The sequence below is a fragment of the Barbatula barbatula genome (genome assembly GCF_947034865.1).
Source record: "Barbatula barbatula genome assembly, chromosome: 21".
In the NCBI taxonomy this organism is placed as follows: Eukaryota; Metazoa; Chordata; class Actinopteri; order Cypriniformes; family Nemacheilidae; genus Barbatula; species Barbatula barbatula.
Window position 1 is genome coordinate 11,815,029 of NC_136784.1, and position 24,781 is coordinate 11,839,809.

The 24,781-nt window shown below is 41.5% G+C and overlaps 1 protein-coding gene across 1 annotated transcript in view; it reads right to left on the minus strand.

Moving 5' to 3' along the window:
• The window catches only part of runx1t1 (RUNX1 partner transcriptional co-repressor 1), a 46,221-nt gene continuing 21,440 nt past the window's right edge, over window positions 1–24,781 (minus strand). Inside the window, exons 2-11 of the mRNA XM_079485357.1 lie at window positions 19,187–19,324; window positions 18,068–18,309; window positions 16,631–16,720; window positions 13,455–13,636; window positions 10,651–10,901; window positions 9,743–9,831; window positions 8,330–8,531; window positions 8,127–8,195; window positions 5,050–5,240; window positions 1–3,767 (exon numbers count right to left, since the gene is read on the minus strand). Of these exons, the coding sequence (XP_079341483.1) occupies window positions 3,489–3,767; window positions 5,050–5,240; window positions 8,127–8,195; window positions 8,330–8,531; window positions 9,743–9,831; window positions 10,651–10,901; window positions 13,455–13,636; window positions 16,631–16,720; window positions 18,068–18,309; window positions 19,187–19,324 (1,733 nt within the window). The 3' untranslated portion in view covers window positions 1–3,488. The remainder of the gene's footprint in view (window positions 3,768–5,049; window positions 5,241–8,126; window positions 8,196–8,329; window positions 8,532–9,742; window positions 9,832–10,650; window positions 10,902–13,454; window positions 13,637–16,630; window positions 16,721–18,067; window positions 18,310–19,186; window positions 19,325–24,781) is intronic.

Consider the following 24,781-nt stretch of genomic DNA (forward strand, 5'->3'; position numbering starts at 1 on the left):
ATGAACATATTTATTACACAGTAAAGAGTACAACAATACCAGAATCATACTGCAAAGATTCACAGACTGACAGACCATTTACTACAGCCCCCAAAAATGAGAGAATAAAATAAAGAAAACAGATTAAACAAGAAACCACAGTTCTGACATAGTAGACTCAAAAACCCCAAGAGTATACTGAGAGACCACACCCTCCCAGTCCACCTTCAACATGTGGTTCGTGTTTCCGTTAAGTATTGCACAACGACTTTCATGAGTTTTATTTTTCACAATAAAGATTTCCAAGAACCCTAAGACTGCCCATCCCTGAAGCCACCCACCCACCAATTCCTTTTTGCTTTTCCACTGTCCCTTTTAACCCAGAGAGTTCAATTCACTTTACAAACGCAGCTACACCTCGCGCGCCAGCAAAAGAGCACGCGTTCTGCGTGAACCCCCTATAAACATGAACCTAAAGGATGTCGACGAGCGGCCTAGCGTGTCTTACAACAGACGACAGAAACAAGGAGAGGGGGCGCGGGTAAAAAGGAGGGCAATAGGAATATATCACATTTCTCATCTTTGACCATTTATTGAATTAAAGAGTATATCAAATGGAGTCAACCCTCTGTAATCTTTTTTTTTACTTTGAGTCGTCATATTTACAAACTCAAAGCGTGTGACAACGTAAAGGAACGTAAAAAAGTTTTTTTTTTCCGTTTTTTATCTTATGTATTCTATTCATTAAGTTGTATTTCTTATGAGGTCTGCATTGTTACCAAGTAGTGATATGGTTTGAGCTTTTGCTTTGGGTTTAAGTCCTGTTCTCAAGTGCCCATTTGGTTTGACTAGACCAGCGTCCGCTCAGTGACTGGAGCTCCTAACATGCCGTCAGAGGTAGAGTGAGACTTTTTGCCGCCGAGGAAAAAGTTCGTAGCAAAACAGACGTACTAGCGTGGGAAAGAGGAGAGAGTCACCTTCTGCCGTGCTTATTTTATTCAGGTTGCCCTGATCAAACTCAGTGTATACATTTTTCAAAAATATCTCACTAAATGCAGCTTAGCTGGCAGGATCTGTGAAGTTGAAGGTGTCTCACACCTTATTTTTGGATTCTTTAACCATAGAATGTCGAGCAGAAGGCCGGGGAGCCTCCCGTTTAGCACCATGGTTTGGGGGCGTGAGTGCTCATTCAGTCCCCTCTTCCTTTTAAGCCATAAACGAGGTTGTTTCGTTTCGTTACATTAGTTGTAGAAACGTCTTTGTTTCTGTTTGACATGGCTTTATATCATGAGCTGAAACACTTGAAAGTTTGGTTATGTGTCGTTCATTAATGCAACGGACGAGTACGCCGTCGACCGGTCGCCTTTGGGCTGACATTCTCACGAAAGAATGATACGGAAAGGAAAATCAAGGTGAACTGGTTGTAAAATACTTCACCCCGTCTGCTCTAACTTTTCGATTATTGCTCGATCATTCTCATACACAGGTGAACCCTCTTGCCTCAGGAACTGCTACATAGTTTTGAGTGGCTTGTTCTCCCTACGAGCTGAACAGGGCTTGTCGTAGGCTAGCTCTGGACAGGGAGAATTAAAGGTTTTCAAATGGATTTTTGAAACCTGATAAACGCTTCGATAAAAGAAGAATGCATTTGAGTGAATATCTTGTCATGTTTAAGTCTTGGATTAAAATCAGGTTTTGGTCCTTCATGTCTGTCTTTGGCTGTCTTCCGTGTTAATTCCTTTGTAATACTGTGTATTCTGGTGCTCTGCAGTGTTAAAGCTGTCTGTTTTTTCACCTCTGCATTTGGAAAGTTAGTGTCTTTTTGTACGTTTTTTCTTTTTCGTATAAAACAAAACAACATATACCATAGCGTTCAGTATGCATGTGCATGCACTGTCCTTAACTATTCAAAGCAAAGTTTTTTGCCGTTATGTTCTGAAAAGAATGTTAGCAAAAGCAGATCGTGATACCTCGGTTTTTTCTCAGTCCTTTTTTGTTTTTTAACAACAAATGAAAATCACATGTAACGAAGCACTCCAAAGATAACCCGTGAAGTGACGCTCCCTACGGAAAAAACTGCCAAAAAAAGCATGCCGAGAGGAACCGTGACAGTGCAAATACAGTTATGTACGTCCCATGTACAAAAACATTTATGTTAGCATTCCATGTAACATGCTAGTTCTCAAAAAAGATCTGAATGATACTGAAGTAGCAGCACTGAGATAGCGGTTGCCTTTCGAGGACAACGGGAAAAGCGTTCCGTCTTCTTTTCGGAGAACTACAAGGGGACTACCACAAACACATACGTAGAGAAAAGCAGCTTGCGAGAGCATGAGAGAAAGAGAGAGAGAAAACAAGAGAAAACATGTTCTTCTGCTTTGAACCTAGAAAGACTATAAAGTCATGACTGTGGCTTAAACTATTATGCATTTTCACAATTGTCCAGCACATGTACAATAAATAACCACCGGAGACGGCACAGGACACGAGTGTTTAACACAATGAGATCTAGAAGGAAAAAACAAGCAAAAAACAGGATTGATGGCAGGGTTAGAGATGGGCAAGACGGGAGGGTTTTGACTGGCTCTGAAGCCCAGCGACTCGCCCGTGATTTATGGGTAATCTCTCAGCCCTTTGTTTTCCGGCGGCTGTCATCGTCAGAATGTGACAGTCCTTCTCTGGTGGGCTGATGACTTCACTTCCTGTTTGTGAGTCGGAGTGCGTTTGGGATCAGGGCTCGAAGCACGTCCTTCATTACGCTGCGTGGTGTTCAACATCCAGCGCAGGTTTGATCTAGTTCGTCCTCGGTGAAACAGTATTTTTCAGACCATTGACCTGGATATTATCTTGCAGAAGAAAGAGAAAAAAGAAAAGCATGAACATCTGCGTTCCTTCACAATCTGCTGCACATCTGCAGAGTTCAGCCAGTGAGCCAGAAATGCTGTCCGCCGTTTACTCCACCACGTCCGACACAGATGCCCCGCATGGCATGTTTATTTCTCAATGCTGTCTGTTTCCCAAACATATTTTGTGTCTTTGTTAACATCAGATATGAAGTATCTCCTTGGTTTGGTTGTTTAAAGTGTCTTTGAATGAGGTCAAATAGTTTCATATCCCAGCTACTGGATAAAGAGCTTTGAGAAGGTAGCGAAAGAGGACAAAAGAAAGTCAAATAAATTCATTGAGAGGTCCCAGCTTTCTACTCCATTTCTTTTACTTCTTATTTACAGAATGTAAGAGAGCCACAACAACAATAAACAACGTTACCAACAGTATAATCGATAATGGATGTAGTAACAATAAAGAACAATAAGAATTTCAAACTAAGAATATCTTTGCGTTCTCTATCATGGCAAGTCAATATGACCTGAAATGGACCTCTTGTGGGTGATCGCCCTAATGTCAGTCTTCTCTTTTTGTTAGCGTGCTGGCGTTAGCATTTTGGAGCGAGTGAGGCAGGTGAGTCAGTCTCCGGTAGGCGGAGGCATCAGAAATGTTCTAGTCGGATTCTAGCGGGGCGTGGTGTCTATGGCGGAGGGCGTGCCGGGCGTGGCCGAGCGAGGGGTGGCAGCTGTGGGCGTGTCCGCGGGGCTGCCGGCTCCGCTGCTTGGGGTGGCTGAGGAGCTGACGGTGGCAGGGGTCTCTCCCTGTTGCTGCGCCTGCAGAGTCTGACCGCATACGTGGTGGTGCTTTTCCCAGTCCTTGTGCTGGCAGAAGGAACCGCAGTAACGTGCTGTGTTGCAGCCACTGCAGGTCTCGCTCGCTTTTCGCCCACAATTCCAGCAGCTCTGCAAAACAAAAACGATGTTTTTAATGTGAAAATAAAGGTGTATAAAATGTGTTGTGACCTCACAAATATATGAATATATATTCATATTCTTGCACTGAAGATAATTTTTTAGAAAGGGAACAAATGACCACCATTTTAAGTGAGTAAAGGATCATAAAACACTACGGTTTTAAATAGCTCCACACTGAATCTGATATTATCCCGTCGTGACCCAAATATAGCATCATTCCATTAGGTCTCTGCTGACTCTCACAGCCAAAATACCCCAAGAAATCGTTCTCGATCTGTGTGCTCCATTCCATGGGTATTATCCCAATTAGGAAATAATAGATGCACAGGCCTTTGAGAAAACAGAATGGAAGTCTTGGCTCATTAACAGAAAACATTTACCATTTGAGTTTACGTCTAAACAGAGAATTCTGGTTTATTTTTCTTTGAATCGCCCTACTTTGAAAACATGGAAATAATGAGCTAGCTGGGGAAAAAAAGGTTGGTTTACCCAGTTCCACATGGAGCTACGTGAGGACACATTTGTAACAGGTTAACTACAAAACGCTCTGAGATTGCACAGAGACTCATGTTACCAGTGTGGCCTTTTCGTGTTTGTCTCCAGGCCACATAAGTGCAATTACTACAAAGTCCTGAATGCGTACCAGAGACGGGAAGCTGGAGTTAAAAAACGGCTACCGACACAATCCTCCGGGGAGAAGTGTGCATAAACACGGCTTGTGCAATTAAACTCAGATGCCTGCCGCCTTTCTCTGCTAACTGATTAAACTGAGTCGTCCCCACGCTGCGCGGAGACACTCGCCGCTCCCGTCCCAATTTTCCCCGTCCAAATCAGAACCACCTTAACTGTCCACATGTTTCATTTAGACGAGGAAACGCTTGGTTTTTCTGAGGTAATAAACGCAGCGTTGTATCGCACCGCTCCATGTGACATCGGCCTGCATGGGGAATTATCCGGGACACCTTTTCTCTTCCCCCTTTCTTCACAAATGTTGCTTCGTTTACACTCACCTCTGTGTTTTTCAAACAGAGATCAAACATGAGCCCTGAAAATAAAACAAGCCTACAAACTAACTTAGGATGTAACAGTCATGTACTGTATGTTTTTATACAAAATAAAGAAAATCCATCAATCCCCAAGATAATATCTAATGCAAAATATAATAAATGATGGCAAACATTACCATCGAAATTATTCACTGTGGAGTATTTGAGCGCTGCAGCTGTTCAGTGATACAATAACCATGTGCGGTAGGCGTACAAGCTGTTACCTCGCTCGAGTCCTCCTGCTGGTTGATGACTGACAGCGCGTCCTCCGCCGCCTGCCTCTTGGCCTCGGCCACCGTGCGCTCCATCTTGGCTCGCTCGGTGCTGATCATATCGTGAGCCTTGCGCTCCGCCTCCGACACGGCTTTCTGAAGCTCGGACATGGCCTGCCTCTTCACCTCATTCACAGCCTCTTCTAAAGAGAGAAAGCAATGATTTTATACAGGAACATACCCCGCTTTTTGCATTGTAAAAAAGGATTTCTCAGGTAAGTATATGAATGATAACCTGCATGTTATGCGAACTGAATTGTAAAAGAAACAACAAATAAATTGCAAGAAAAATATCTGTTTGCAAAATCTGTTAGAAGAGCCTTATTTTGAAATTCTGTCAGTGATGGCAAAAATTTCAGTTTCACTATTTACATCTCACATAAAGTACATTTTCCAAATATGTCTTGTCTGCCAATGGTAAGATATACAGATATTTACACTCCAGAATGTTTTATTTGTTTGTTTACATATCGCTGTTGTCCTTCTGAAACCTTCCATATTGTGTGATATTTATTTTTTGCAATACATCATTATTATTAGTCATTCTGTATTTTTCTCACTGGATTTTTTAAATATCCAACTGATAAAATGTTTTATAAAGGGCTTTTCAACTTCGACAACACAGCATTTAATCATTTAAAAAGTACAGTGTTTTTCCCACTTCATGCAAAGCAGTAAATTTGAACATCTGAGAACAGCAACAGTATTTACACGTATTCATTTAGATTATTTTCTTTTTATATTTTTAAGGGAATCAATCAGAAGCTTTCTTATAACTGTCTCTATATTTAGACTAAGACGAAAGAGCACTTATGACTATCAAGGAAGCCATCCGCCTCCATTAGGCCTAGAGAAGTCATTTGCATCAGGTGAGCTAACAAAAGCACTTTTCATTTTACAGGGTTTTAGGAGAGGACATTTTTCTTTGGATCACACCAAATTTCTGGTAACTGGAGCATATACAGAAAATAATCAGATCTTGTATCCGAATGTTCCTTGCAAAAATAATGAGACCAAGGCTGTAAAACTTTACAATATCAGTTCAAACAACACTATCTGTGAATTTTTCTTCACCCATTTCTAATAGGCTAAAAGGAAGTAACCAAAACACTAATGATGGCACATTTTCAACTATTTTCACAATGTTTCATTGATTCTATTGCCTTTTTTTGTTCAAAAGCAGTCGACAGATTAATTTTGGGATTAATTAGAAACATCAATTTATATTTGAATAGGCTCGGATGATTTTCTGTGTTTGCCGAATACAAATAAACAAGCGAACTTCTTTTGTACCGCATAAAGCTCAAACTTGAAAGAAATGCACTGAACAGATTACAGGTAATCCCTGATATGTCTCTCTCGGAAGAATAAATGAATTTCCTCGGACTTTTGCTTTATCTATACATTACATTGTTATCCCATTAACCGTAAATACTTCTGGCTTGAATACTCATCTCGAGAGCAGACTAGAGCATTATTTTCTGTTTGTTTGTTTTCATTGTTCGGGGCTGCAGCCTGACTAATTGCATATGCAAATTGGGCAATTTATATTTAAATGATGCATTTCAATTGCGCCCCAAAGGCCCATGCAGATCAGGATATGGCAGCGTGTAAGAAAAGCCATTGAATATTCATCACCTACTGTACGCAGGCTTTCTGAGAAAAGGCCATTCACCTTTTATTACATTGTTGAAACTTGCGGCGGTTCTGGATCTTTTGCAACAACGAATGCGCCTTTATTATGCTCTTGGCTCTGGTTGTGTAACCATCACTTGCGGCATACAATGCTGTAAAAAATGCACGCTGCTCTTAAGCATTTTTAATAGGCTAAACTGTCATGTCTGATAACGCTGCAGCCCCTTGATCTGCAAAAATGGATGGTCGCGGTCACACAGACCCTCCACCTCGGTCTTTAATATGGACGATTATAAAACCAGCCATATTTTCATCAGGATTGGACCAATTTGTGAAACCGCGGTGGTTTGGTGCACGAATTCACCCTCTGAGGTCACGGAAAAGTTCCCTGATGCATTGTACTGCATTTATGTTCAGATGGATTTTCAATCTGTAGCCATCTTTTTAGGCTGTTTTTGTACGGTGAAAAGGTTTGTTTGCTCTTATTAATCCTTTGGTAAGACCACACATCACAGACAAGCTGCCTTAACAGATGCACGTCTGCCACGAATGCGAGCAGAGGCCAAGGTAAACAATCTGCTGTTAAAAAATCCATCACTTGTCATATTTCACACAGATCAGCTGCTCTTTAAACAAAGCCTTTTAATATCTTTATCCATCTTTTAACCAGGTCCTCCGCTGTAATAAAACAGAGTTCCGCGGAGAGCAGGCTGGTTCCTGTTGCACAGCTAATGGCAGAAGTGCTAAAGTGCTGAAAGGGCTGGAAGCACTTGTGTCCTGTTCAGCCAGAGCAATAAAAGAGCTTTATGATCTGACATCACTGCTGGACTGTGTCGAGGCGCTTCCAGTGAAAGCCAAGCGCTGAACTGCCCATCACAGAGCTCAGATAACATTACACAAACACAGACAAACTTTGTCATTGTAGAGCATGCTAGAGGAGTGCTATTTGTGTTGCTGGATGACAGAAATGCTGAATATTTTTGTTAATGTTGGTTAATGAAGCCCACAAATACCATGCTCCTTTGTTAGGTTTGAGCGTTTTTCGAAAGATTTTATAAAATAAACAAAGGAAATAATATAATAACGAGTAAATAATTTAAAATATAATTCTAGTGTGTGGCCTTACACTGTTGCATATTTTAAAATGTAGGAAACCTACCTATACGAACCCAAGCAAACGTGAAAACCAAGGTGCTCAGAATATTCTAGAATCAGTTTTGTGTTCCCATCTGACTCCATACAGCTAACTGACTGACTGATTGAATTTCAGAGAGCTTGTAAATCACAGCCACAGTCTTTGAAAGAGCTCTGTCTGAATAATTTCGCTTTGATTCTCCACCTGTGCTTCTGTGTGTGTGCATGTTTAAAAGAAGTGTTAAAGACAGCATGCTAACCAGCTTTCTTCCAGATCTCGTCGGGGACGTATCCAGTCACTGGTCTGTGAAGAAGCTCCCTATGGATGTCTGGTGAAAAAAAAGGAAGATGTCAGGTTTTGATGTCAACGGAAAAACACACACATTGTGTCGTACACAGAGACTTAAATCAACATGTGCTGCATTGAAATGACACACTTCCTGTTGTCAACTTGTACATATACCTAAAGCATTGCCATCTTGACTGGCAGGACTCTGTTGTCTGGACTGACTGCTGCTGGAGCTGCTGGTCTTCTTCAGGTCCTCGGCGTCACTGTAACGTCGTATCCAGTAGTTAAGCTCCTCACGGTCGGCCTCCTGACACCTCCTCAGCACTGTCAGGGAGCGACGCGTCTTCTCTACCATGTCCATGATGCAGTTCAGGAGCTGTGAAAGAGATCATCGTGAGATTTGCTTTAAACAGAACTGACTGATGTAGATGTTAAATACATGATGTTAAAATGGTTTAGATCAGTAGTTCTCAAACGATTTTGTTGTAAGGCCACCTTTGAGTAGGTTGCATCGCTTTGCACCCCACATAAAGAATTATAATCTTTAACTTAAAATTGTAATTAAACCAAAAACACATTCAGTTATACAATGCTGAAACATCAATTATTATGGTAGGTGGGCTTATTTTTCTGATGTGTGATTGCTTTTTATAGTTCAGAAAATGCCACAAGATTTGTGGCTCCCCCTGGATACATCTTGGGCCTCCCCAGGAGGCCACATCCCTTAGTTTGAGAACCACTGGTTTAGATTAAATACTGACTATTATGTATACAGTCACTAAAGTAAATCAAGAGGAATGTATAACAGCTCAGAGGTTTAAAGCTCAGGAGACGTAATGGAGGTCTCAGCTGTCTTTTCACATATTAACACTGTATTTGATGTTTCTCATAAAATGACTAGTACTACATATAGTACTATTACAGTAATAGTACTACAGAACTATTATACAAAACTTGATCCTGGATAAACTTTGACAAATCCAAAATGTTCATATTAAGCACTTTGACTGGTTTTAGACTGTGGTATCTGCAAATCATAGTTTGACATTTTTGAGCTGAGAGTTTTATTCTCAGGAGTAATATCTGAGAGCAGGAGCATTGGTCCAGTTCAAAGCAGCCTTAAATCTGCTGTGTTAAGACGTCTCAGGAGAATTTCCTTTGTGAATAAACATGCAAGCACATAGAAATGCACTTAGCAAACACATTTTTCATGTTGTTTCCACACCTTTCGTGTCATGTTTTCATTTCTCTCTCTCACTCTTTAACGCAAGCACGTACATACACGTTAACTTAGCTATTTAAAATGGGGACAAACCATGAACATCTACAGATTTTTATATATTGCCCATTCTAAATCCAGCTGACTAACCCTTGTTCTAAAAAACCCTGAATTTATATAATGAAACATTTTCAGAATATTAATTTAGTTATTGATTATTTTTCCAAATGTGGACGTGACCAAATGTTCTCCAAGAGAGATCTGGTTATATTTTTAGCTCAGGGAAAAATGTTGTCCCCAAAGTACAGCTAAGCACACACACACACATACACTTTGGATAGTAATAAAAATGTTATTACTTTTCTTACATGGTCAAGGTGCTTCCACTCTTCTGCCCATTCTCTGTCTGTGAGTCTGTGATCTATGACTTCCTCCTGCCGTGTGCTGCTGTGCATCCCTGAGATAGAGAGAGATAGAGAAAGAGAGGGAGCGTGTTAAACGTGTTACTATTTGGGCCCTGGATCTCCATTTCTCTTGCTACCCCTCCGTGGCATGTCGTGGCCGTCTGTTTCTCAGCCATAGCTCACCCGCTCCCTGACATCCTCCATCGCTCACATGCTCTTCATTCCTTGCACGCTCTCATCCCTCACACCGCTCACCCGTGCTGCCTGCGGGCACGCTCGCACCCTCTCCCTGCGCGGCACCAGACAGAGTTGCCAGGCTCACGCATATCTACGGCATATATCAACGCCTAATGCGCTTGAGTATTTTTAGCACATTTACGCCCGATATGGCGCATTGGTTTAATGTAAACCTCAAATCATTTTAAAAGGAGTTTATGTTACTGATCTGACTGAGGCCTGCTTGATTTAACTTAGAAGGGCGGACTCTGGAAGATCAAGGGAGTGGTGACTTATATTGCAGATAATATATTGCATGTTTCAATAATGTGGCACCTCAGTTTCCAGTCTGCATAAACATGCTATTAGGTCTATACAATTTTAATAAGCTATTTATTTATATACATTTTCTTATTTTAGTACATCATTTATTAAACACACCTTTTCCAAGACCACTATCTGAGTAAGTGGCTCATTTAATACCTTACTTAATAGCTAACATATATTGACTTTTATATTGAGGATTTGAAGCTATGAAGAATGCAATTTGTATTGTACATTCATATTCATATTGTATTGTATTTATATTGTATAAATTGACTCCTTTAATAGTCATTGACAGTGCAGTAACACCCTCACAAACAACTCTCCCTTACCCAGTGGCCGAGGTCGGTCGCGGATCTCGCGGTGGTTGGGGTGGCGATAGGAGTCTCTGTAGTGGTGTGCGATGGCCATGTCGTCCAGGCGGTAGTGCTGAGGAGGGGGCGGTGTGGGGTGGGGCAGGCCGTTGGGCTGGTAGGAGAGGCCATTGGAGGGACTGAAGCGCTGACCAGGACTGATGGTGCAGGGCCTCTTGCTGGGGTGCTCGGGGTGAAGTGGGTCTCGCTCAAAGCCGTTTTCTTTGGTTCTAGATGGAAGAAAAAGCAACTCAGAGTGAGAAATAAAACAAATCAATTCTGTTGGTAGGTCATCATTTTTTACTTTGACTGAAAACAGCATCTTTTGTGAGAACTTAGAAGTGCATTATTGCCTGTAATGCAGCGATGTCTGATTTGTGAACAAATCGTTTTTCTGAATAAATTATTTTTGATAGTAGTGAATAAAGTGTCTTTCAATGACACTAGGTGTAGTAACGTCATTAGCAAAGAAAAATGAAATCGCACAACACAAAAATGAAATGAAACGTGGAACAGTTTTTAAGAATGACTCAAGTAGTTTTACTCTCTTAGATGAAGACCTCCCAATGCCGAATGTAATGTATTTTCCACTGCTGTGGGTCACATAATGTGAAACCGCTGCTGTGACAGTCAGAGCAGTTGTCTGTCATCTCCTGTGCTTAGCACAAAAGCAGTTCGAAAGTCTGGGTCAAGCAGCATGTTGTCAGTAAAGAGATGTCCTGACAGAGCCCACATAAGAGATCTATGCTTACAGAAGTCAGACCCCCGGGGCTCTCACATCGCTCTGCCCTTCACTCTCATATGTCACGAGACCAGGTGTTCACAGACGCTGGCACTCCTGTGGATACGCTTGCGTGAGTCACTGCATGTGCGACGGGAGATAGTCGGCCCTCGGTTGCTTCTAAAAGAGACCCAACTTCCTAATGAACCGCTTTTATGAGCTGCTAATGCGCATCCATCACACTCCATATGCTCCTCAAAGCAACATCTCTCTCTCCTCCGCCCACACCTCCGCAGCACAGCTGCATTTATTTTACCCCTCTCTCATGCATTTTAATACCAATCCTGTTCATTCTTAACGAAGCTGTGTATCGGGTTAGAGCCTGGTGTGATTTTCAAGTGTCCCCATCTCTTTCATGTTTTTGTGCACTGAACATGTCTTACGCTTGGCTTTTATGAAAAAAAATCATTTGTCCTTATTCCAGGCTTCCCAGTAGCTTACAGTAACTGGCAGTATGTAAAAGGAACAGTTCACCCCAAAACTACAAAACCTATAGTCTTCGTATACCCTCAAGTTGTTCCAAATAAAATATGTATAAATGGCTTAGTTTTGATGAACACAGATAAAGAACCAAACCGTTTTTGGACACCATTGACTACCGTAGTGCAAAAAATTGCTTTACAAACTTTGTGCTGTTGAACACAAAAGAAGATATTTTGAATGTAAGAAAGCAAACAGTTCTGAGGCACTTTTGACTAGCATTATCATTTTTGCTACTATGGCAGTCAATGGTGGCCAAGAACTGTTTGGTTACAAGCATTCGTCCAAATATCTTTCTCTGTGTTCATCAGAACAAAGACATTTATAGAGATTTGGAACATCTCGAGGGTGTGTAAATGATGACAGAATTTTAATTTTTAGGTGAACTGTTGCTTTAAGTCTGACCACTGTCTTAAGCAACCAGTTTCCATGTTCATATCACACTGTGCTCTCTCCGCAGGTCGGCTAAAGTCAGTGAACGGAATCAGAACCTAATTTTCAATGTTTTCACTTTCCAAATGTATAGGGATCGCACAGCACAGTGGAATATTTTATTCAAATAAGCCTCTGCGCACATTTCTCTTCTAAATGAGGAGCAACTCGCTGTGCACGCTTTCTCGTGTGCATTCTCTCCATAGCCGTAGTTTCCCGACCCTTTGATATTAATCAGACTGAAGTGTCCATACATTGTTCTCTGTGATTAAAGACGGCATAGTTCCCTTTCAAATTCCAATATCGCCTTCTTTCTCTCTTTCACCTCCGTGTAGTGAGCGCGCTGAGCCGACCTAAGCAGAAACAGAAGCGCTTAGCCAGCCGTATCGGAGATGACTTTCATCTGTATGTGTTATCAACTACGTCCCTATAGGCTCACCTAGAGATCACGTAAAATATGCGGGAATTACACAAAAAAAGTCAAAGGAAAATAATATAGATTTTTAATAACCAGAGCTGATATGTCAGTATATTAAATGATATTATATTTTGAAGCTATGGGGAGTGGGTTACTATATGAAAGCTGTTATTTCTCAGCTTTGCTCTGGGTTTGTGGTGCTCGGTCGCGTCCATTTCATCTAAGTGAAGAACGGGAAGTCACATACCTAAAAGAATAACATATTCTGTCACTGTCTCTCAAGTAACTGCATTCTCCAGATGTGTCTGGTTTCTCAAGGTTCTGCTCCATTAAAGGAAACCGTAGAAATTCCAAATGGTGCATGACAATATCGACACTCATAACCTGCTGCCACATTTCTATACGCCTCCAGCTGTTTTCAGAAGTGTCTATTTCTAGTATATAGTTCTAGAGTAAAAAGAGACCAGCTTAACCCGCCTAAAGAAACCTGAAAATGCTTTTCTTCCAACAGGGTAAAGAAATTTTAAGTAGAAAAGCAAAGGTTCTTTTTTGCAGGTTAACCATGAACCTGCCACTATGGGCCCATTTCTCCAGCATTCATTAAACCCCGCTAACCAAAACCAAGGGGGAATCAAGAACTTTCTGATGTGAGTTTACAGTCTACAGGCTCACCTGTCAGGTGTCCTCCTTTTGCCGTTCTCATTAACGTCCATCAAGAGTTCAGATGAGTCGACAGGTGAGGTGGTGCTGGTGTCCAGCAGGAGCTGCTCGTGTTGGGCGAGATACTGAGCCGGATTCTGCTTGGCAAGTCGTGCACAGTGCATCAGCTCCCTCTGCAGTAGCGGCAGGTTGGCCTGTAGGGGGAGATAACAGTCAGACATAGAGTATAACCACAAACCTGTCCAAACCTCTAAAGAGCGTTTTTTGTTTACTCATTATTATCATTATCATTACAGGTACATTCTTCTGAAATAAAGACACTCTTTGCGCAGTTTCAAGCAGCACTCTATTGTGACCCGAGACATGCATTAGTGCCCCGGGCCCTTCATATGAGCAATCACGGTCAACGTGGAAAGTGACATCTTCAAAGCGTATGGTTCGAGGGTGTGCAACGTTCACTTTCTTTCTCTCGCTCATTTCCTCCGCGTCTCAGCTGTGATTACTAGCTGGCTTGGCTTTCTCCAAAAGCACTCGGAGGCCTCTGCACTTCAAAGACGCGGCGAGGAGCGTTTTCAAGGCAGATGAAAGGTTTCTCTCAATCCTCATCTAGCACCGGGCGCAGCATCTAAACAGCAAAAGGTGTTAGTGGAGGATGACGCCCATTTTGTCCCTTTGTGCTTTTCTGTCTTGGTTTCTTTGTTTTCTTTCTTTCTCTCTGGCCTGTGACTCTGATCTAAGACTATAATCAGACATGTTTTCAGCTCTGGAATATTTTTCAGCACTCTGCTATTACAGTGATGTCATGTCTAAAATTAGGACGGGTGCGTTGATTGAACGAAAGCTTGGAACGAAACGTTCAACCGCTGGTTGTGAAGCATATAAAAAAAACGCAATTATTTTTCTAGCAAATTTAATGTTGATAGTTTAAAAATGACGTCCTGGTTTCCAGCTGTATGAGGTAATGGTTTGGTACTAGTTTACCACGATAATAACCAGGGGGCAGTGAAATTGCTTTGACCCTAAGCGATCTCAAGATTGCATTAAATGAAGGTCCTCATAGTTAGTGACAGATCATGTTGTGACTGCTCACACCTTGAATAAAGCATTTCAAGACGATTAACACATATTCACTGAACTGGAAGTCAAAGCAAAGTCAAATGATCCAATGTACACAATGTACAACTTTGAAAAGCTTAAACATAAATAAACGTTATGTGTCCCAAACGTAACTTCCGGTAGACCTCCAGAAAGAATCAATAACCGTTGAGTAGTTTTAATGTAATTAAATACAATTAATTTACCAAAAATATAAATTATTGTTAATATAAAAAAAATGTTATATAATAACCACACACACTTGGAAGTTAACTTCAGGCTAGGTGTTTGCGGCCGATGAAACCATCAATAAAGTGCACAATTATTCTGATATTAAAAACAGTACAGTAAAGTTTAGTGCATAGAAACCTTGTTCAAACATGTTTTCATACACAAACTGAAAGCAACTGAAGAATGGTTTTACGAACAATTTACACCAAATTGTTTTTAAATGATTCATAATGGAAGGCCAATGTTTTCATGATGCAACACCATAAACACAATTCTGTATTTATGTTTATAGGTGTATAAACGCTTGCAGTGATTTGACAACTGAACAAAGCGGTTGGTTTGGTTATGTCAGGAGTGTGTACTCCAGCCCTCTGCTCCTGTGTGGTCCATTAGCGCACAGCTAGCTGGAAACTAGCATATCAAACACAAGCCGCAGAGCAGTTTGCCACGTATATGTAATCTTCACTTCCTCTGTACTGCTAGCATGTGGTGAAGCACCGACTCTGTCACGCTGAGTACGTATCTGAGCAATGAGCCGCGGAGCCGCAGAGGAACACATGTGCTTACGGGCTTTATGGAGCCTGCTAAACGAAACATCGCCTAAATATTACGAATTTATCGGATGATCCATTTAGAGAAATGGTAAACAAAAGCCATCAACACAAAGGCCGTCATCTGGCGTTGAGTCTGGATTACATCATTAGCGTGATGCGTGCTGCCCTTCCTGTAAATGCTTCCCCGCAAACCCAGCTCTGACGGGAGGGTCGCTAGACGACATTAGCCTAATGAAAAAACGCTGCTAATGCACATTGTTGCAGCTGCGCTTCTGCGCACTTATAAAAGCCCCTGTTCCCACAGCCATATGGTATTTGTCATTAAAGGCTCCTTTGAGAAAAACCACTAAAATTAGACGAAAGGGAGAGAGGGAGCGAGAAAAAAAACACAAGTTGCATCTTTGATATCACCCCTCCTCACCGTATGATACAATAACCATATGGCGCCGAGCTGCGAGAGAGAGAGAGCCGAGGAAGTGTCCCCGTACGCTCCTTCGCATCCGTCAGCGGCCGGCACGAGTCCTAATGGGACCAATTTCTGCAGCAGGACAAGCAGTGGACAAGATGAAATGCCTGCGAACGGCGGTCCGTGAGAACGGGGCCACATTTAGGCCACATCAAATGGAGAGACCCCATTCCATCATCTTCTAATGGAGTGAACGACACAGATTTGATCCATCTCCACTCCTCGCTTATTTCATTATTACCGAAAGGAAGATGGAGGGAGGCAAAGCTCGAAGAAATAATGGAGGGTTAGACAAAGAGGGTGGAGAACGGCGAGGCTGGAGTGCAGCGCATAATAGCTGTCATTTATAAGCAGATGAAAATGAATGGCTAACGATTGAGGGTGGACGGATACACCAGTCGCCATATGGATCAAAGCTCGAGAGAATTTAATCTCAAACACGTGTCAAAAATTAAAACATTATATTCGGGCTGCAGGCTGTAATCATTTTCATGTCAAACAAGATAATGTCATATAAAAACATGCCGTGTTTAAATATAGTTTCGTTAGTTAAGCGAATAACAATATGCCGTGTGAACTTTTTAAAACAAATTCAGTTAAGCTCTCTAACACAAACAGAGATGTCATGCTAATTATCATATTCAAAATATTACCAAAACTAAACCAAACAAAAAATACGTCCCAACAAGCTGGAAACCTGACGCTTTTAAGATCAAGAGGAAACCATTTAAACCTCATCCATGCTTTAGAAGCACGGGATGATAACATTGAGAACTAATGGGAGAAATATGCACATCTGTGTCTGAGTTGTTTTAATGTCTTCCAGATCGCTTGTGCAATACCTTCAGAAATGGGACGACGAAAGGTCGAAGTGGGAAGTTGGTCGCTTCTTGGAGTTTGGAGTGGAATTCCTCAATGGTTAAAGTGGAGTTCTGCGGGGAGAGAGAAAGAGCGGGTAAGCGCGGAGAACACTCATGAATACATGTGGAAAACATTATGTGATAATATTACTTATTGGAGGCAAAACTATATCCTGCTGGAGATTGAATGATTTGAAGCCTTTAATGGGAGGCATATGGACGGCTGTGGTGAAAGGCCACGTATTGGGAAGTTTGATCTAGTGGCTTTTACACGTGCGAACGTTGACCGCATTATCATTGCTCTAGCGATGCACACAAATGCAGCCATAAACACAATCACAGCTCGGCCATGCAGCTTGCTCTGCTAGTCCAAACATGGTGTGAAAATAAAAACAAGCTTCAAACGAAGCCTGTGAAGATATACAGTTTAAAAAAACAACATATATCTCGGCCCCCTGTAAACTCAGAAGTAAAAAAAGTAATGACTAATTTCTATCCCTCCTGCTTCTGCTGTTCCAACAGACTGATAGGATGCCGGCACTATTTTAAATTTTCTTGATGTTATTTCCGAGAAAGCTATCGCGAGGGAAGACCAAAAGAGAGCGTACATTTGAGAAAAATACACATGCTTTTTTCCCCCTCATTTCCCAGACCTGAATTTTGTTACATTAGGCTTACATCTGTTCGTCCAGATTGCAGCGGCCTGTTTTGACAGCCAGAAAGCCTCCTGAGCTTTTCTTCGGCATCGGCAGCGCTAATTAAGTGTGTCACTCTTTTCAATAAGGCAGAGTGGGGAGCGAATTAAAAAGAGCCACGGAAGCCAAGGGGACACGAGGAAGCCTCTGCATGTAGACACAGCAAAAAATAAACAAATGGCCGACGAAAAAAGAGCTTGGGCTTGGAATGGCTAATTAAAGCAGCCCTCCTCTAGCACAGGCAGCTACTTCGCTATTGTTTATAGCATAACTACATATTAACGCGAACAACAATGCGTCGCGGGTGATGGCGCACGTCTCGTGTGGTGGATTTGATTGTTTCTACTGTACGGACGTAGCTAGACTTGTGGCTACACATGTTTTCTGTTCAATTTATGTTTGTGGGACAAGCCTTTATTTTCCAAACAGCTTTTTGATGATCCTTTCTGGTGGCAGGAAAGCAAAACAAATCCATTTCTACCATCTGTACGAGAAGTGACTTCTCTGCAGACGCAATAATCGCAGATCTCCTGGCATTGGAAAGCCATTCAGGATATATTTGTGCTACACTATATTAGGAAATCCTTCCCTTTCCTGTTGAAATTACAATTTAGCCAACGAATTATGTGCGAATGTACAATTAAAATCAATAAAAAATGTCAAACACAGTATATCTCCCTTACAATGGAATCCGAAATAACACGTTTTGTAATTATGGACTTACCACTAGGCCCAACACCAGCGTCCGCACTCGCTCTCCTATCTCGGGCGAGATGTCATTGCCGAACTGCTGAAGTGTCGTGAGGAAGCGTTTGAGCTTGCTGAGCTGTCTCGCGCCGCAGGCCGGCGGGAGCTGCTGATTTGCCAGCGAGGAGGAAGAGGAAGATGAAGGCCCGTTGCTGAAGCCGTTGGGCGGAGATGGAGCTCCGTTGAGCGCAGTGGGAGAGTGACTGGTGCCATTGGTTACTGAAAACAGAAAAATGTCCATTAACCATGATGTGAGAGACAGAACATTGGATTTTTCTCAATACGCCAAGAACATCGAGATCAATAGACAGGCAACAACTGGAGCCCCTGTCAAAAATTACACCGGCGTTATCCGCGCAGCTGTGAGCGACAGCGCTTCAATATGGCTCTTGTGATGGGTCGAACATTTGTTTCGAATCAGCCACGGCAGCTTTGAGAAGGAAGCCATGCGTTCTTACTTCCATACATCAGACGTATTAAGTCCAGGGGAGGAGAATATGTGCGGTTGAGCGCCCCCCACGCCACGATGAGAACCATACGTGGCGGAGGGATGCAGCTCGAAATCGACGTCTCTCTAATGAGATTAGGCTGCGTGATAGCCTCGTTTGCCTGGCCTCCCTCCAACGGAACAGAAACGAGATACTTGAGCCGCATCTGGTAACAATTACATGGAGGGGAAATCAAAGCGCTTGCTTTGTTAAACCTTCAGAATGTATAATTAGAGTCTGCCTTTAAAAAGGCTCCGGATTGCTTCAGACCCGGCTTGCTTTTTGTTCATAAGCACTAATTGCAGAGTCCGAGCGATCTGTTTTTAGGGACGTAACATCAGAGAGAGAATCGTGTTACTGCTGTTGACAGCGCACCGCTGCTCAATTACGCTGGCATGGGGCTGGGCGGCTGTAGCACGCATTGCTTTGATAGCAAGCCATTCCAGTGGTCCTCTCAGCTGGCATGTGTAATGCCTATGATGGCATCAGCCAGCGGGCAGAGCGAAACATCTGCATGTTGGATAGCGTGATGTCTGGCTGAAGACATGAGGTATGGGGACTGCAATGTAATGTAAAGTCATAAACAATGTAACATTTAATGTACTCACGTGCTGTAGGGGTAAAGGAGCTTGTCCGGGGTGCTCCCTGTGTTGTTGGGGGAGGCGGCATGGTGGGCGGAGTTAACCTGGACTGTGTTTTCACATCAGCAGGTGAGTCGGGCATGGTGGAGCGCTTCTCAGTGCGATCTGCAGGAGAAAAAGTGGAACAGTTCTTGTGAGACTTTGGCGATATCTCAACAGCTGCATCTCTGCCGCACCTGAGCTCCTGTAAGACATACACACTCGTACCTACATACACGGTACGCGCCTTTAGAGAGTTCATAGATAGTAACAGCAGTCAAACTCCAGCTGTCATTGGCATTTCCCCACTGATCAAAGACACCAGCAGTACCCTCATTAAAAATGTTTCTGAAATCTGAAGTAACGCCACAGAGATATCTTTCGACTTCAACAAATGTGTACTTCTAATGTACCCTTTCAACATCGTCTGAAAAAATTGTGAGTGGCACTTGTCCGTTTTGGGTGGTTACCAGAACATTGGCCCAAAGTTAACTTCTGATCTATGTGTGGATATAATATACAAATGTATTTATTTTTACTTTATGTTAACATTTTGTTGTATATTATATACAATTATTTATTGTATTATATTAAAATTAAACTACTCAACAGGTTTTAATTTTTTGGGGAGGTCAACCAGATGTTACGTTTGGGCCACATTAGGGATGCACCGATACTGTATGTAAATTTGACCGATAATTCTTAAACATTGGAAGCCGATAACCAATATATAACAACTGCTTTTATTTGAAAACATTCACTGCAGCAAACAAGGTAACCATTATTTCTCATTTTTCCGCTGAAAATCATGTACCAAACCTACTTGACTCTAGTTAACTTTAACCATCAAACTTTTCTGGTATTTTTTTATGTAATAAACTAATTATAGATGTTCTTTCAGAGCAACCCAGTAAAAAACGAATAGCCACATGTCTAACAAGACAGAAAGCATTCAGACAGCAGTCTGATTCAAACAATATACTTTTGTTCCTTTGATTTGCACAGTTATATACTACATCAGCTACATCAACAATGTTTTACTTATAGCAGTAAGTGAATGATCACTACAGAAAGATAGAACGGTACTGTATTTTAAATGTGAGCTTGCAACTGAAGAGGTTTAACCAGAGGACATTTTTAATGAATTATCGGCTATATCGATATACCGATATGGCCGATAATTTATTGCGCTTTCCTAGGCCCTGAGGTGCTCACATCAAAGTCTACACACAGCTTTAAACCCCCAACAATAGTAACAGTGATGATTCCCTTGTGCAAACAACACTATCACACTCATAAAATCAAAATGGAGTTTGTGGATGGCTAACAAGACAATAGCTGATACGAATAGCTGTTAAACTTATTGTAAGGTATCAAATGGCTGCATTTAACATCTATATGGGAGAGAGAGAGAGAGAGAGAGAGAGGGAGAGCAAGGAAGTTATAATCCCCTGCTGCTTTCTGAGTCAAGGGGACACCAGGACAGCTGTAATCTTAGAAAGTCAGGGTACATGAACCAGACACAGGGCGTCCACTCGCCCTGACACAATGTTCCCACAACTAGAACAACATGGACTTGTTATTCTGTATGTGTTATTTGTAATAGTTTTAACTACAACACAAATGAGAGTGACATTGTTACTTTTAAAAGAGGCAGTGACCCGAGCATCAGTGGAGCATCCACTATGAATTTGTAATGTTGTGTGGTGTCATATTTAAAGTTTTGACCCTGCTCTTGACCACTGACCCGATTGTGACCATCACTGAAGCAATTAGAGAGAAGTGGGCAGATTTCTGCACTCGACCATGTATGAAGAAATCATTACAGATGAGTGACCTCATACAGACCTCTCCATCTACAGCTGTAGCCCATCTACAACCAAACTTAAGACGCTGAGATAACAGTAATAAGATGATGGGTTGACAGCATTAATACACCATATGACAAATACAACATATGCATATGACAGACTCTGTGTCTTTAAATTACATAACCTTTTATTCAACAGTGTGGTGCAAATACCAGGATTTTTTTTTACTTGTGAAGATACTGTGAGGGGTGAAAGCAAAATGTTACCCATTTTAATGGCTGCCAGGTGAAAATCTGAACGCTTAGGAAAGTAATAGCGCATCTGTGCTTAATAAGCCGCATGATTTGAAGCATCATTCATGTCTGTAGCACAAATGGCGCAGAATGTGCTACAAGCCAAATGTAATATGGTAGGAAGCCTACGTCTCCAACCCAACAGCAATGTTAGCCTCAACAAACACGACAAATTACATCCTTTCTTATGTACACCTGTGGTCTAAAACTCTGTCTGTCTGACAGAGGGCCAGGTACAGAGACCCCCCAATCTAGAAAATGAGGAGGATTTTGGCCAGGAAAGCACAAAAGATAAAGAGGGTGGGAAATTCAGCTCTGCATGACTCCCATGGGCACCTCTGTGGCTATATGTGGCAAGTACCAGATCTCAAACATATGGGTCTGAGAGGGTTTAATCTGACCCAATCCTCTCCGCAATTGATAACAGACTGAAACGGGCAGCTAGCGCCTGCACTACAAAACAAATGCTCTGGAAACCCTTTTCTACATTCGTAGAGCCATAGAGCCACACCGCCCAACCTGAATTTGGCTATTTATTCTTTCTGATAAAGAAATGACAAAACAATATTCAGTCTTCTTGTGACACATTATGTGACATTTGTTTAGTTGTGATTAATTAAGAATAATACATCTGTCTTTGTCCTGAATTTGTCATGTATCCATAGGAAATGCAATGATAAAAAGGAAAGATCCTCTAAGTGGTGAAAAGGACGAGACTGTGAAACGTAGCTTGATGTAATATTAAAATCTCAGTATGGGGCCAGCAATTACCTTCGAAATGTTAACAGCGTGACAAGTCCAGGCACTATAATTCGCAGGAGCCACAGCGAGAGTCTGAAATGAATAAAATAGCCCAAACCCTATAAAGCAGTAGCTATTGTAAACCAATATGCCTGTAAGATTGTTATAATTGGAAAATATCACTCACCGATATCAAATGTGAAAAATTATATGAATTGTTCAAGATGGATAAGATTTAAGGGAAAGACTTTATTTCTCAGAATCAGCCATGGGCAACGCAAAAAGCATCTTGTGATTCTGCATTTGTGTAGTTGGGGATTAACATCATGGGTCAATGTTGTGATTGGACTGGGAATCCGCAAAAGAAACAACCCTGAAGCCTGTAAATCATCCTCCCTTCTTATACCTGGCGGACAGTTATGAATGATAAAGTTTAAAGTAAGGCTGTAATCTGCGTACACACAGGCATGCAGGGTAACAAGCTTAGATTTTTCCCTCAGGAAACAAGGTGAAATATGAAAAGATGGTGTGAATTTGGAACGTCCCCCATTAGGATCTGTCAGCGCAGATGGACAGCCTTGACAGATCCATTATGCTCAATGGTCCTCTCACTACTTACTGTAATATAACATAGCGGACAACTTAAAAGCATTTCATTTCCACACTGCGCGACATCCTGCGTTTGAGTGAAATAATAATCACCATAATACATCTCACTTTTCTACAACTAAAGCGGGATGAATGAATTTCACAGGAAATAAAATCAACGGCTGTTAAAACCCAATGCAAAGAAAAGAAAGATAAATGTACAGATGCAATTGTTCTCTACCTTTTAGGTTGCAAATTGTACTTTATTTCTGTTAGACTTGCGTAAGAGTGTAAGAATAAAAAGTAGATATTACATACAAGGTAGGCTATGCAGAGTACGGTACATTCTCAGTCAAAATTTCAACTATTTCATTTTCTATAAGCCGAGGCAAAAGGATCACCAATAAAATTCCATCGTACAAGGGCATAAAACCCAGAAGACTGTGCAGATATGTAGCAAAAAGCATAACTCAATCCAAATGAGTTTCCACTTGCAGAAAATGGAAACATTTTTGCATTTTAAACAGGCTCAAAAACATACCAAACTGCTAATTTATCCCGCCCTGATTTCATAGTTAATAAGCGCAGAGTTAACGCACGGAGAGCATTTGTTCGGCGGTTACGTTGCCTTTCAAAACGCGAAATTGGCGGACGAGCGGTGCAGATGAATATAAGGCGAGCCACCACGGATATTGATGCAGCAAGAGATTTAATGTGGCTCCCAGGAAGGACGATGAAGTGCTTTCCATTTTCCTGCTAGGCAAGGTCTTTTATTGCTTTTCAAAAGAGCTCTCGAGTAATATGGATCGCCATTAAACGGCACGCCAAACTGAGCATTAGAAAGCACCGACTCGCTCATCTTCACTCCACGCCTGGTCATTTTTCATGACCTGACAGTGGCAGTGAATATCTTGCCAGGATGTGACTGGCTCTCCCTATATCACTCACCTCATATCTCTTTACTCGTATCTCATATGTGCATGCACATAAGTCAAGCACAAATCTTTCACAATATTAAAATATGATTAATATATAACAAACCAGAAACATGACTGGTGTATTATTGAATCACACTTGCATTAATTTCTGTCAAAATATACAAAAGATGGGAAAATTATTAGACACCACCTATTGTAAATACAAAGCTAACATTATATACAGTAGAACACTGTTTTTAATAACTCAACATCATGCCTTATGCTCAATGGTCAAGTCTTTTCTAAATAAATGTATTTATTATGGCTGTTCAATGATAAATCATGATTATTCCCAATTTCGCATTCCAGAATAAAGGTTTGTGTTTACATATTATATGTATTTGCATATTCATCTTGGTATTTATAAACACATAAACATACTGTGTTTATATTTAAGAAATATTTGCACTTAATTAATATTTATATATAATTTTGATGTATAAAATGTTTTTAGCCTTTTTTAAATTCCTTTCATTAGAGCATCATGGATTAAACCTTTTTCTCTGCTAACACGACCTGAAGAATCTAAAATTGTCAGTCTTGTCCATATCTGTTTGACGCACACGGCCTGGCTTACATCTCCGTTACATCACTCACTGCACGCGCCGATTTGCTCATTTCAGGTTCGTTAAAATAAGCATCTATATAGACATGCCGCACGCAAGGAAAATAAGGTCACGAATAATCTCATTCATTTTCTCGTTGCGTATTAGATTCCCCGCAGGATGTTTTTCGAGCAGCTCTCCCCACATGCAAATGTGCCGTGAATTTAATATCTGGATCACGGTGGTGCATCTTAGCTTTTGTGTCATTGCGAGATTGCGAAGCTGAAACTAGATTCATCTTCCCACACAGCAGATAGAGTTGCTTATTCACTTAGCGAGTTAGTTTAGAAGCTTTGTGGAATCTAATCTGCTGTGATGATTCAGCCTTATATCAAACTATTTCCGTAACGCAGAAAATCGGCAGTTATGCGTTTGAAGGAAGTTCAGAGATAGTTCCTACACAGGAAAATGCTTTCGAGTGAGAAAAGCCGTGCCTGCTAACGAAAGGCATGACGTGCCAAAGCTGCAGAAGCCGAGCATGGTAATGCCAAAGAGATGGCCGTGAATCCCCACGCTCATCAGACCGGGGTCACGAGGTGAAGATAGAGAGCACCTTTTACCAAAGAAG